The sequence below is a fragment of the Hevea brasiliensis genome, chromosome 15, assembly GCF_030052815.1.
Source record: "Hevea brasiliensis isolate MT/VB/25A 57/8 chromosome 15, ASM3005281v1, whole genome shotgun sequence".
Taxonomy (NCBI): domain Eukaryota; kingdom Viridiplantae; phylum Streptophyta; class Magnoliopsida; order Malpighiales; family Euphorbiaceae; genus Hevea; species Hevea brasiliensis.
Window position 1 is genome coordinate 58,531,981 of NC_079507.1, and position 14,588 is coordinate 58,546,568.

The 14,588-nt window shown below is 36.2% G+C and overlaps 1 protein-coding gene, 1 non-coding gene and 1 pseudogene across 2 annotated transcripts; 2 read left to right on the forward strand and 1 right to left on the reverse strand.

Annotated features, from left to right (window-relative positions):
• Positions 1–4,405: 4,405 nt before the first annotated feature.
• On the reverse strand, positions 4,406–10,144 carry LOC110669740 (GPI mannosyltransferase 2-like; annotated as a pseudogene).
• Positions 10,145–10,189: 45 nt separating this feature from the next.
• TRNAV-AAC (transfer RNA valine (anticodon AAC)) lies at positions 10,190–10,263 on the forward strand. The gene has a single exon. It is a non-coding gene; the product is annotated as a tRNA-Val (tRNA).
• Positions 10,264–12,236: 1,973 nt separating this feature from the next.
• On the forward strand, positions 12,237–14,382 carry LOC110669737 (pectinesterase). The gene is made up of 2 exons (XM_021831500.2): positions 12,237–13,163; positions 13,464–14,382. Exons 1-2 carry the CDS (start codon positions 12,290–12,292, stop codon positions 14,153–14,155), a joined length of 1,566 nt encoding a protein of 521 aa, XP_021687192.2. The 5' UTR covers positions 12,237–12,289; the 3' UTR covers positions 14,156–14,382.
• Positions 14,383–14,588: the final 206 nt, after the last annotated feature.

A 14,588-nucleotide genomic window follows, 5' to 3' on the forward strand; every position in this document is an offset into this window, starting at 1 on the left:
TTATCTTATACTTTCTCACAGTCAATTAAGTGTAATTCTAGATATTTCGACTTTTCGGGGTAGGCATCAGCCGTCGGAACAGTAGGATGTACGGATTAGGAAATTGAGGATGTTACACGACCTTCCTTTTTCACTTGCGACTCTCCTTCGCGCCCTCGCCTCCAGCCATATCTGCATAAAAAACAAGTTAGTAAGATTACCTAAGTCAGGAGGCTAAAGATTTAGGTTATACCGATCCCTGGACCAAGGTCAGAGAGCTGCAGCTCATAATCCTCATTGGCGATATCTACATTAGCCATCACTTCAGTTCGGCCATAACTGTATCTAGACATGAATATTTGCGAGTAGCCGCCTGATCTTTCAATTCCTTTACCACGACATCTTCGTCTCTATTTAGGGCGATCTTCTTTGGGACTGAAGGGACCAGGTACTGCCAACTGCATGGAATACCCTCAAAGCCATTCGGGATATTACTCCTCAAAAGAACTGGTTCTTCCAATTCTTCAACGAAGAAGGGAGATCGGTAAAAAGCCCACAATGTGGCTTGGCTTGGAAAAACCAATACTCGTCGTCCTTTCTTCGGGAAAGCCTATGCAGCTCGGCAAAGACCTTAACCGTGGGCTCCAGTCTCTTGACTCGGCAAAGGCCTCTGAAGGCTACTAAAGTCAGCCAAGAGTTCAGATGCACTTGAGTGCTGAGACATGGTGAAACTTTAGGACGGCCTTGTAAAATCCATCCAAGGGAAAACGAAGCCCGACCTTCAACTGCTCCTCATATACTATGATGAGATCGCCTTCTTCAAAGAAGTGATCGGCCCGAAGATCACCATGGCATCTGATCAGCTCAAAAGAGTCGATCCGCAGATTGTACTCTTGACTTATGGATTGGAGATTGGTTTCTCTTAGGACTGACGACAGCTCATCAACTGGCAAGTTTTCCTTTCTCGAAAACGTTCCTCGCTTTGGTCTGGTAGCCGAACAAGTAACCGGAATGATGGTTGTGCTGCATTGTTTGCCTGGTCTAATCGCGTCGCCTTCTTCCGAAGTCCATAAAATATTGACGGAAGGTGGGCTCGCAGCTCTCTGACCCTCGGTACCACTCATTTTCAAAAAACAAAAAGGAAATTAACCGAGAAAAGATCAGAACCCTTACCGGAGTATAAATCGGTGCCTGAGAACTTTAAAAAGCAAGAGGAAGTGCTAAGATTGCTAGGAGGAGGTCTGAAAATGACATAAGAAAATAAATGACTCACCTTTCCCCTATTTATACCCGTTTAAGCATTAAATGCTCACGAAGTCCCAAGCGATGCATCGGTTAGCGGAACCAGGCTACCTCCTTGACACGTCGTAAGAATGTTCCAGAAATGTAGTAAAAACTCGGATAAATGAGAGCGGTCAACTGAGGTCATCGGATTGAACAAATTTCCAAACATACGGATCGACGAATAGCGATTCGTCTAGGGATCAGATCGGGTACACTTATCAGATATCAGAAAAATAACCAATGCAATAACAAAACAAAACATTCAAATAAAATTTTCATTTCATTTCTAAAAGATCGGATTACATCATTTGGGCGATCTCAAAAGATCTAATTACTTCAGTTGGGCGATCTCAAAAGATTGGATTACATCTTTTAGGCGATCTTAAAAAGATCAGAAATGAGAGAGATTGGGAAATAAGAGGGGACCCGATGCAAGAGATAGAGATCAGAATAATGACCCCAAAAGGGATGGTCATGATGGGAAGATCGGAAGAAACAGGAGACGACCTATAGAGATCAGAGAGCGCAAGGGGTTAAATAACTTCCGGTCAGAATTTTCAATTAACTCTCTTCATCGTCAAATCCGAGTTAGTTAAAGCGTTGCAGGCATGATCAGATCCTCAGCACACATCTCATTTGCAAGGACGCCCTCCTAGCCGCCAGACGCCAAAACAGTTAAAGTAGCCCTGTACATCTCGATCTCTACCATTGATCATAATCGTAAGGATGGATTAGAAGCCCTCGGATCAAAAAGCAGATGACAGATTCGACGCTTTTTATTCCTAGCATTTGGATCCATTTCATAAGGAGAGCCCCTCGACCGTTGGATTAAGGGGAGAAATGACAGGTATTCTGAATGGAATCCTGACTCTCCATTTTGATTGTCTTTAATTCTCAGACATCAGATTATGTCCTTTTGAATCTTAGCCTTCCGTCTCCCCCTGATAAGATCCTGACCCTTCATTTTGGACACCCGTTCCCTATAAATACTTGCATGCAACACTGTAAAAAAAGAAGAAGGTGGTATTATCGTGGAAAGACTCTGGACTTTGATTCAGTCTTCCTACTTGTCATTCGGAGCTTTCAAAGTGTTGAGAAACTTTAGAAACGAGTTTTCTGAAGTATTTCATCAAAAGAAGCTCTAAATCCTGAGATTTTTCATTTTCAGTTCCTGTGAACCACCCTTTGAAACCATCTTCACTCTGCCTCATTCCCACCGCTCTAGTATCCATGCATTACCTTCCGAGTTCAACTTTGTTCTGACCTATTCCCATTACTTCGGGTAAGTTCGAGTCCTGCGGCCGTCAGCTTTCACTTCTGCAAGATTTATGGATACCGGAGTCAGCTCACTTGTCTCCTCAACTTTCCACAGATAAGCGTCTAAACTATCATTTTGTTGAAAACCCTTGGTTTGTTTTCTTCAATTTTCTTTTAAAGTTTCTTTTATATCCAGTCGCATTAAGTCTCAGAATAGGTTATCTAGGCGCAAAGTTATTTCCTGTGCCTTCTTTTTCTATTCATTCGCAAATTCCATTTAAAATCACTTAGTTTTCATTCCTTTCGAAAGTAGACATTCAAGTCATAGGCGACTTGTAAATACTCAAAAGAATATAGGCAGGGGTACTTTAACATAAGAATTTTGGTTTGAATAAATGAAAAATGATAAAAGAAGATAGGTGTAGCAAAGGTCAGATAGGTTGGAAACGAGATTAGGTCAAATAAACAAGTTATCAGATCGAGCCTTGGAACGAACCCAGGGGATAAGATAATAGATTGGGAATTAAGATAAGTTCGGATCCCGGGCGAGCGACTAAGAAGAGATCGGATGTCACAAATCAAAGAGTTTGGATAAAGCGATCATGCGGAAGATCGGCAAGAAGTTCGGTCTTTCGTCCACCATCTAGTCATAAGGTACCGTAGGCTAAGAAAAGCTTTACACGGGTTTCTTGCGCCTACAGTACTTCATTCCCATATGAAAAGGGGTCAAGAAGGACCCTTTACCAGAATCCTTAGTTCAAAGTTCTTATAAAACGCCATTCTAATAAACACATTAAAGAGATCGGGAGAGAGTTTTTACCCGAACTCAGTCTAATTTTTAACGTAACATATTAAGAGATCGGGGGAGAGTTCTTACTCGAGCTCAGCCTAATTTTTAAACGTAATTTATTAAAGAGATCAGGGTAGAGTTCTTACCTGAACTCAGTCTAATTTTTAACGCAACACATTAAGAGATCGGGGGAGAGTTCTTACCCGAGCTCAGCCTAATTTTTAAACATAATATACAAAAGAGATTAGGGGAGAGTTCTTACCCGAGCTCAACCTAATTTTTAACGCAACACATTAAGAGATCGGAGGAGAGTTCTTACCCGAGCTCAGCTTAATTTTTAAACGCAATATATTAAAGAGATCGGGGGAGAGTTCTTACCCGAATTCTCAACTTAAATTCTTAATACTAAGAGATCGAGGGAAAGTCCTTAACCGAGTTCTCAACTTAAATTTCAAATACACTAAGACATTGGGGAGAGTTCTTACCCGAATTCTCGGTCAAAATTTTAATAAAATATGTGGAGATCGGGGGAGAGTTCTTACCCAAAATCTTCCGCTTAAATTTTAACATAATACATTAAGAGATCGGGAGAGAGTTCTTACCCAAATTCTCTTAGCTTAAATCCAAACTAAAAAAATCACAACTTCAATAGTCGAATTAACCCCCAACAAAATTCATTACATAACACTTATTCACTGAAGGGTCATCTCATGCCCTCGTGCTCTTGAGCACCCCTAAATAATGAAATATCAAATATTCCTTTTATTCGCACAAAGGATTAACATCATCATTCTAACCCCCAAAATATCAAGTTATAAAGAGCATAATATTAAATCTGCTTACCCTCGTTAAGGGACGAAGTAAGGTGCCTAACACCTTCCCCACCCGTATACGGACCCTGAACCTAGAATCTCTGTTTTCAAAGTGGATTTTAATTTAAAAAACAATGATTTTCTTTAATTCCTCTCAAAATTAAAGTGGCGATTCCTTATTTTTCCCACTTCGGTGAGAATTTGTCCGACGACCGTAAAACCCTTGCAACATACAGTGAATCGAAAGTTATACTAACAGTAATATAATTAAGATCTAGAGATATAAATGGAAAATTTAACAATTTATTTCTTGATTTGTTTTATTAAAAATTTTAACATTCATGATGGTTGATGAGAATACAAGATAATACAAAATGTGATGGCCATTTCATGGATTGTATCCGAACAGTCCATTAGCTTTGGAACAGGGCAAAGATTTCATCAGTAAGAGAAACTCTAATCTTGCTCAAAAGGACAATGCACTGAAGTTTTTTCAAGTGAAAGGATAAAAATTTGAAAATAGTAGACCGCCGAGAAGGATGTAAGGTGTAGAATATGCCCATGTCATGTACCCCCATCTCTTACTAGTACCATGGGACATCATGGCTATATATGATGCAAACTAATATAGGGGAGGACTTGCAGACAATCGTGTAGTGACCTGCAAATTATCAAAGCACCAAACACAATAAGATGACAAAAGAAAACTTTATCCATCTTTTCGTGGTGAAAATTAAGCAAAGAGTATCTAGTTGTTGGAAATTCCAGATAAATCAAACTACAACCAGATAAATGTGTTACTTGATCTGTCATCCAAACCAATGTAGACCTAGTATATATATTAATTTACAAATTCAAACAATGTTGAAAGCAAAATCAGCTGCTCTAGTGGACCATACATATTGGTTTTTAAATCTCAACGAACTTTTAAATTGTCAAACTTTATTTTGATTCTCCAAATTGGAAAATTATATTTCTGTTATCTAAACTCATGAGATTTGAATCAAAAGGCATAATATTAAGTTCTGTAGTTCATTCTTAAAAAGTGACATATAGCGAGGAAATCACAAATTCATTTTCTCATCACTCATGGAAGGTTATAAAAGTGATGCATGAGCATCCCAAGTCCTATTCAGTTTAGGATTTTATTTTCTTTTCCTTCTTTACTAAAGATTTTTGTCCATTAAGGCTTTATTAATTAGGATTAGTTTTCAGTATTTGAATAGGATGTCCTACCTATCATACATAAGGTTGTTGGTTAACATCATCATCATTTTTTTTTTGTACTCAGAATTTTATTAAGAGATAAACCCTAATTATTTTTTCTTTGTTGCAACCACAATCAACCTTATTTTAGCCCTAATTGTTCACATCTAATTGTCTAAAATCTACTGCTATGTCAAAATGGAATAAGAGTTGAAAATCCTGCATTCCCACAAGAATTTTTGGCTAGGAAACTATGGTCGGCAGAGGTAGAGGCAACCAACCCCTGAAGTTGGCTGAGATACGGAGAATGATGGGGGACTTGACTTAGGAACTAGAGGGAGCTTGAATGGAGTATCTTGAAGGCGACCATGATCCCCTTAAGATTCAAGATCTTAAGATTGAGAATGTGAACCCTTTTAATGAAATTGGACCTGCAGATTGAGCAGCAAGAAGCCGATTGGAAGAGTGGTGCCCTGGATTTGAATGGAGTTGTAAAAGTTGAAGTAGCTGATTTCATGCAAAGTTACATGCGAAGGATTATTTTGATTTAAAAGCCGGTTTGGAGAATTACTTCGAATGGAAGCCCATGGTAGAAAATTCAATGATGCTATTTGTAAAGCTTAAAAAATGAAGGGCACTAAACTTCAATGGTGGAAGAGATTGAAGAGCAACATGCATGAAAAAAACAAGCTTAAGGTTAACACTTGGGAGCATTTGGAAACTAAGCTATGAAAGCAATTTTTACCTGTTGTTTATATAATGAAACTATATTAGGAGTTCCATTATTTAAAGCAAAATAGCAAGTCTGTTAAGGATTACATTGCGACTGCGGAGTTCAACAACCTGGCAATTTGGGTCGGACTATCCTAGAGTAACCAACAAATTACTTCTCATTATCTTGCTGGTTTGAATCATTCTATGAGAGATGATTAATTTGTTTGTACAACATAGAGGATGCTCACGAATATGCTTTAGCAGTTGAAAAGCGAGTTTCAAGCCATGGTGCTAGAAAGCTCTTATATGGCACCAATTGATAAAACAATTCTAGAGCAAGAAGTAGTTATCAAACGACGCAATAAAAATATTAAGGGGATTATGTAACCAACAAAAATAATGGGGTGTGAACAATATTGAAAAGAGTGATAAAGGCAATAGTATACAACTCAACTCAACTAAGCCTTTATCCAAAAAATTTGGGGTATAAAGGCAATAGTATAATGGACAAAATAAATTTGGTTCTTCCATAACTAAGGAGGCAGCAATACCTAAATTTGATGTTTTACGTTTTTACTCATGGAGAGAAATGACATACTTCTTTTGCTTTCTCACAACAAAGAGTGAACCTAGTGGAATTCAAGAGTTGGAACTAGTTTGTAATGACTTTGATGAGGAGATAGAGGGAGTTGATGTTCACCTTGCAGAAGGTCGTTAGCGGTGCGAAGAGTGATGAAAACAACAAACAATAATGAATAGGATGATTAGTTTTTAATTCTTTGGATAAGATTTATCCTACAAAGTATAAATAAGGTTGTTGGTAAAGATCAATAGTTCTTTTAAAAAAAAGAAAAAAATTTATCAAGAGCTTTTATGTAAACCCTAATTATCTTTTCTTTATTCCAACCATAATCAACCATATTTCAACCCTCATTGTTGAAATTGAATTGTCTTAAACTCTTTTGCTGCATCAAAAAGTTAAGAGAATGAAACATTAAGCTATAGGCCTCTAATTTACCACCTTCTAGAGGTATTAATGATTGAACAAATTGAATTTACTAAAACTAATTTACTGCTACTCCCACAGCTTTAAAACAAAAATGCATAAGCTCCCAATGTCAGCAGACTTATGACAACAAGTTCGACAAAAAACTATTATCACTTGCAAACTACATTTTACCTTCACAAGATCTGCAATAGGATCAACCAATAACAAAATTCCCAAAATGATAAAAGTTCATTACTTTTAAAATTAAGTAAGTTCAGTTCAGCATGTTGAGAAATATGCTGCCACTTAACAAGGATGAGTCTAACCTGCACATGCATGGCAAGAAATGCAGTGGCTGCCATGAATCCCAAGTGCAAAGTGCATGGAATGATAAAGGCATGGAAGCATTCTAGTTTCTGGAATGACATGTTCTTTTTGGAGTGCAGGATAATCATCCCCTTCAATCATCTGTTTCCTTTGCCTAAGATTATGATTTTCTGTAACAAGCACATGGATTGCTTTGAAAATATCTGTTGAAACATGTTTACATCCAATTCACTAAAACTGATAATTCTGTTGGGAAGTCAATACACAGCAAAGGGTAAGCATGCTTATTAAATCACTACATTGAATTCCATATTGGCAATGCATACGACATGGATGCAAACATATATATATACACATATATGCACTGATGCAGGCAAGAATATAGGCAATACAATGATCTATGAAGCTCTATAAAACAACTCTTAAAAAAATGGATAATTCAAACATTGATTTCAACAAGAAGCATTTACAATTCATATATTATTATTACAGGAATTTAAGGCAGTTAATATTGATCAAACAATCATTTACAAGTTTTCATTTTGTACTTTGAGTCATATAATTTACATGTATTAGTCTGTACCTTGCATTTTAGTAGAGAATTTATCCTCTGAGTTAGTAACGTTTTGTCCTGGAACTGTATCTGGAGAAGAAAATGAATCTACAGACCTCTTTTGGCTATTAGGAGCTTGAAAACCCAAAGAGAAAAATATCTCAGGTTGTGACCTCTCATAGTGGAGAACGGAGACAATCGCCAAAGACAGTATTGGGGATGCGAGCAGAAATCTGGCAATTGTTCCAACTGAAAATATTTCAACAAAACTACTTTCCTAGGATCAAAAGACCCACAAATGTTAGAAAACAAATTGAGAATTCAAACATATTAATGGAGGTATGAACCAAAGTCAAACCATGCACAAATATGAAATGAAGTACACAATCTCAAATCATATCAAAACCTATGGAAACTTGAGAATACTAATGGATAAAATCATTTTATATAAGAAGATAATCAAACATGCTAGCTATCAGCTATGGAATAACAAAATCTTGATAAGGTTAAAAAAAAAAAATCTTGATAAGGTTAAAAAAAAACTAGCTTCATTAGGAATGAAAATTTAAAACCATTCCAGTTGTCAAAAGGTAAAATGAAATCTGACATACTCGATTTTTAGCATACTACAAAAAGACTAACATTGCTATTATGTTATAGGAAAATAAAAGGACAAGGGACTATTATTGGGAGTTCAAGATGAATGTACCAATAGTTACTCTGAAAAAAATTGCACAGCATATGTATTTTGGATTTGCACCAAGGCCTCATTTCATCCAGGTCACATCCATGACAAATATTGTAGTAGCCATATGCTTGAAAAGCAATAAAGGGAAGAAAAATACATATACAACGAAATGCTCCAACTATAAAAACCTTTACTGCCAACTAGCATAGAAATAAGATATTACTAAGGATACATCTTATCCCGTGTGTCAAAGCAGATTGAATGTAATTTTTGCAAGAACCATAAACAAAACTTGCAAATAAAGGAAAACAGAAACTTAACAAAGCATGTTTTTTCAGGAACACATAATGATAAACTTGATGGATTGTCTGAAAACAGAAATAACCAGCATTAAGCACTCCATTAGACCTTGCACAACCAAAAAGAACAAACAACGGAACCTCAATATTACTTGCACCAGATATTAATTGGTACAACCCTCCAAGTGAGAACGGAGAATACATACTCTCTGAATATCTGCAACAGAAGGGACCTGTGACATTGTCATTGTAATTTAATTTATCAACATCTCACCTACAAAGATAAACTGCTGCAAGCACAAATGCACCATTATTAATCACATATCCGGGCAATGCCAGCACAGCTCTGAGTCCAATAAGAGGAACTAATGGTGCGAAAACTGAAACAATAAATTCGACAATTAGAAACTAGAACAAGCAGTTCAATTTGTGATACAGTACACGAGGCATAGAAATCTTGGGAGAAAAACAAACCGGTACGAGACAAAGTAGACGCTATCCCACATAATCCTGTCTTCAATTGCAGAGCCAATTTGTGACAATAGAGTCTTTTGGTTATGATGATGAAGGGTGAGGGAGTTTGAAGAGAGGCAATTAAGGTTCAGGGGAGAGGAAGTATCATAGGGATGAACAAGGGTGGGCCACAGGACAATAAGTGCTATAAGGAGGAGTCTAGAGGAGATGGCAGTTTTGAGGATTTGGTTTTGGTGGTTGTTGGGTGGATTACTCGGTGACGATTTCAAATTACTTGTCATCTACTTTGGACTGTACTGGGTTCAATTCAGGACTTATAGAATTGGGAAGAATTGATATAGATTTTGATTTTTTTTCCCCTCTTTTTTTGGCCAAGTTATTGCACTCTTTGTCTGACTCCTCTCAATCAAGATTGCAAATCCCGAGGAAAAAGATTTAGCTATCATTGCTGATCACAGAGCAGGGAAAGGGGAAGAAGAATAAACTGACTGGGGATTTGGGGTTGCATGTGTTGAGCCATGCGGCATTGCTTCTGTGCTTAATAAGTTATGCTCTTGTTGTCGAGTGCCGTGCAAAAACACTCCACATTCTCTGTCCACACAGAGTAGAGGTAGCAACTCAGTAAAAAAAAAAAATATTACAGGATACAAAGAATAAATTATTTTGTACATTACACTCGTAAAGCAAGCTCCTCCTCTGCATCCAAGACGACAAGGATAAAAGAAAATCATCGGAAAGTAAGTTCTTAGCATAGAATTAGAGAGAAACTAATTAGCATGTCGCAGTAGACAGAAAGGAGCCAAAACTTGCAACGTGACGGTGTCGTGGTGTAGTTGGTTATCACGTCAGTCTAACACACTGAAGGTCTCCGGTTCGAGTCCGGGCGACGCCAATTTACTTTTGTTGGACTTCATATTTCACGGCCCATTAAGGCCCATTTCTTCTGTACCGCACAGATTTAGAAGCCCATTTTTTATGGTCTCGCTTACAAATTTAACCCAATTGTTAATATCGATTAAATCATTTACTTTTTTTTAATCATTATGTGTATAGGAGACTGATTGAGCTTATACGCGGACAAGAAATGAGTGGGCAATGGCATAAAGCGTGAAGTGGCTTTTCACAAGAACATGATAATGAACAATAGACCACAGCTTTTCCACACCTAAAACTTAAAAAAAGGGGGAAATGAAATCCTATAAACTTCGAAGAATCACGAGTTCTTTCCTTTCGGCCATTTGGAAAGCTCTATTTTAATTTTATTTGGCAGATTTTTCACCCTTTTCTTAACTCCCATTAAATGCACTAAGTTTTACATGTGATTTTGAGTTTTAAAAGCATTGACTCTGCAAGATTTTTTTTTTTCAACTTCAATTGAAAATGTCTAAATTTCAATGGAAGTGAAATTTCAAAATAATTTTTAAAATTAAAAATAATAATTTTATAATTTTTTTATTTGTGGGGAAGAAAAATAAGAGAATTAAACTTTTTTACAAAAACTTATTTAAATTAAAAGATGCATATTTGTCACCATGCAAGTTCATTCTTGTGATTAGAAAAGTGAACAAGATTTTGACTTGCTAGCTAGATTTTAGGAAGTAATATAATTGAAATATGATGATTATATTAATAATTAATGATTGAAAGTATGGATAAATTAGAGTCAAGTGGAAAGAAAATAGAAGTGAGACTGAAGCCTGAATTTAACATATGAGTAAAACATCATCTCATTGTACCAAGTTAGACTAAGTAAGTTTGTCTATTACTTATGATTGACCCATTTAATTTCCTTTCCAAAAGATAATGATTCTGATTGTTAAATATAAAAAAAAAAAGAGAAATTTTTACTTAAATTTAATTTATCATAAATTTAAAATATAAAATATTTATTAAATATATAAATATCATATATTTATATTAAAAAATTAATATTCCCATTGTCTTGTTTTCTCCAATTTTCTTATTAAACAAACCACATGAAAATGCTAATGCCATAATCGATCTGCTTCTATTAAAGGAGCTGACATTCAAAAACAACCATCTACTCTTCTTTCTTTCTTTACCCAAATCTCTCACAACAACTCTACAAGATTCTTCTTCCATGTAAGTCCCAACATGTTTTTGATTGTTTGAGCTATCGTGTTTTGTATTGCATTTTCTTTAAATTTTTTTTACTTAATATTTACAGTCCTAAGTTGAGTAATTTAGAAAGATTGATTGGCTGCAATTTAGTTGAATGCCTTATCCTAAATTTTTCCTGAATTTATAATTAATAAAACTGAAAAAACTTGCCTATAAAAAAAAAGAATAAGAAGAAGAACAATAAGCAATTTAACCTGAAAATAAATATTTTTTAATTTGGACCAGCTTTTAAATTTTCTTTTTTATTTTTTTATGCAGAAGGTGCATGCCAACTGGGCTGTACTAGTCCTTGATCCTTTAGAATAGTTTGCAAATTCCTGAAAAATCAGAAAAACAAGTAGCAAGACATTTGCCCCACCTTAAATGATAAACTTCGCGATAATATACAATTAGTCGTCCCACAGGCTTAAATCTGGGAAGTCAACATCTTTGGTGTTAACCAACACATCATCCGAAAGAGAAAATAACCATAATATCTTGGGAAAATTATTAGATATACTAGGTATATATATATCATCTCTTACAATTATATGAGATTTATTCTCTATATTACGAGGAGGTTCATTTTCTTATAAAAAAAAGGGTTATTTTTTAATGTTTTAGGTATATCTAATAATAGCCAATATCTTGTACCATGCCACCCACGGCTTTGTGTCCTTGCATATCAAGGCAACTTGTGGCCTATATATACAACCCTTCTCTAGCAATCCTTTGATCATTTGAAACTAAAGAAATTTCATTCTCTATCAAGTCTGCTTTCTGTTTGTTTTCTCCATATGGATAAGGCTCTTCTAGCCATTTTTCATTCTTGTTTTCTTTATTATACGTTAGGGTTTGTTCATGGTATAACCTCATGTAGTGATGTCCCTTTTGCTCAAGTATGCAACGATTTCATTGGTCAGATTCCTGTGCAAACCCAACATCAAACACCCTTCATGTTTCGCGATCAATCCCTTCTGGTGACTATGAACCAAGCCACTCTAGCTCACCAAGTGATCTCAGCTATGGACTTGAGTTCATTTGATCACAAAGCCAAGTTAGCATGGGCTGATTGTTTGGAGCTATACGAGGATACAATCGACCATCTTAATCGTTCAATGAGCTCTAGAAATCCTATAGACTCTCAAACCTGGCTAAGTGCAGCAATCGCTAACCAACAAACTTGCCAAAATGGGTTTATTGATTTTAATATGACCTCTCATTTAGAGTCTTTGCCATTTATGCTGATGAGTAACTTGTCAAAGTTGCTTAGAAATTCACTTGCCATAAATAAGGCTATGCCATATAATACCAAACAACTTGGTGGTCGGCGATTACTTGCCTATGGATTCCCATCATGGGTTTCGGCTAGCGACAGGAGACTTCTTCTCCACTCATCTCGGGGTGCACCTGCAGCTGATATTGTAGTAGCTCAAGATGGGTCTGGTAATTTCAAGACCATATCAGAAGCTGTGGCTGCATCGGCTAAACGAAGAAGTGGAACTAAGAGATTTGTGATATACGTGAAAAAGGGTGTTTATAAAGAGAACGTGGAGATTAAGAAATCAATGAAGAATTTAATGTTTATTGGAGATGGGATTGATGCTACCATTGTTACCGGCAACAAGAATGCTCAAGATGGCTCCACAACTTTTCGTTCTGCGACTTTTGGTAATTCAGTTTTAATTTCTTTTCTTTTTTAATTCTCATTTATAAACTTAATTATAAAATTTATGGATAATTTAAAAAAAAATCATACATTTTGGATTTGTGACATTTTCATCAAAACTAAGATATATACTGCATGTGCACGCTTGCAATATGCATGCAAGGGAGGTAATGCATATGTATGTACAGTTTTATTTTTTTTTTAATTCACTGTCATATTAACTAGAAGTATATTTACAAAATAAAAAAGAAAAGGAAACATTATCATATACTCACAATTAAACATGTTTATGATCTCCCCAGCTGTCTCCGGCGAGGGCTTCATTGCCAAGGACATGACATTCGAGAACACAGCAGGACCACAGAAATACCAAGCGGTGGCACTCCGTTCCGGTTCCGATTTCTCAGTCTTCTACAGTTGCAGATTCAAGGGCTTCCAAGACACTCTATATGTACACTCTCATCGACAATTCTACCGCAACTGTGACATATATGGAACGATAGACTTCATTTTTGGTGATGCCGTTGTGGTTTTACAGAACTGTAACATATTCGTTAGAAAACCAATGAGCAGCCAAAAGAACACCGTCACCGCCCAATCAAGAAAAGACCCTAATGAGAACACAGGAATAGTCATCCATAACTCGCGTGTGATGGCAGCTTCTGATCTGAGACCAGTGCAAAGATCGTTCAAGACTTATCTGGGAAGGCCATGGAAGAAATATTCAAGAACTTTGTTCATAAAGAGTAACCTAGACGGGCTTATTGACTCTGAAGGTTGGCTACCATGGATTGGGAATTTTGGTTTGAATACTCTTTACTACGGTGAGTATATGAATACTGGGAGTGGAGCAAGTACCGTAGGGAGAGTTAAGTGGGCAGGATATCATGTAATAACAAAGGCAACGGATGCTGCAAAGTTCACCGTCGGGAACTTTTTGGCCGGAGATTCTTGGATTTTGGCCACCGGCGTGCCATTTTATTCTGGTTTATAAGTGAGTTACGAAGGAAAGGAAAGAAAAGGTACAGGCTAAGATGGTGTTTGTCAACTGTGATGGGATAGTGACCTGAAGTAGTTGAAATAAATTGCTAGACTCTTTGCTGGTTCTCATGTAGATATAGTTACCATGGAAGTTGGTAAAATTATCCATGCATCATATGAAGTACTTAATTAGTGTACTTAATTATATCTATGTATACCAAAGAGCAAAGATAGAGATGACTTACTTTGTAATAAATTGCAAATAGAAAATTTTTATTTCCTTTTCGGAGAAATATATAATTGAATAGTTGTCTGGCACCAATTATATGGTAAGAATTTTCATCATTAGAATAATATTTATAATATACAGGGAAACAACTGCACTATGAGTTTATAAAGAAATTGATAAACTGATTAATTCGATCAATTTTAATAAATTTAAATTG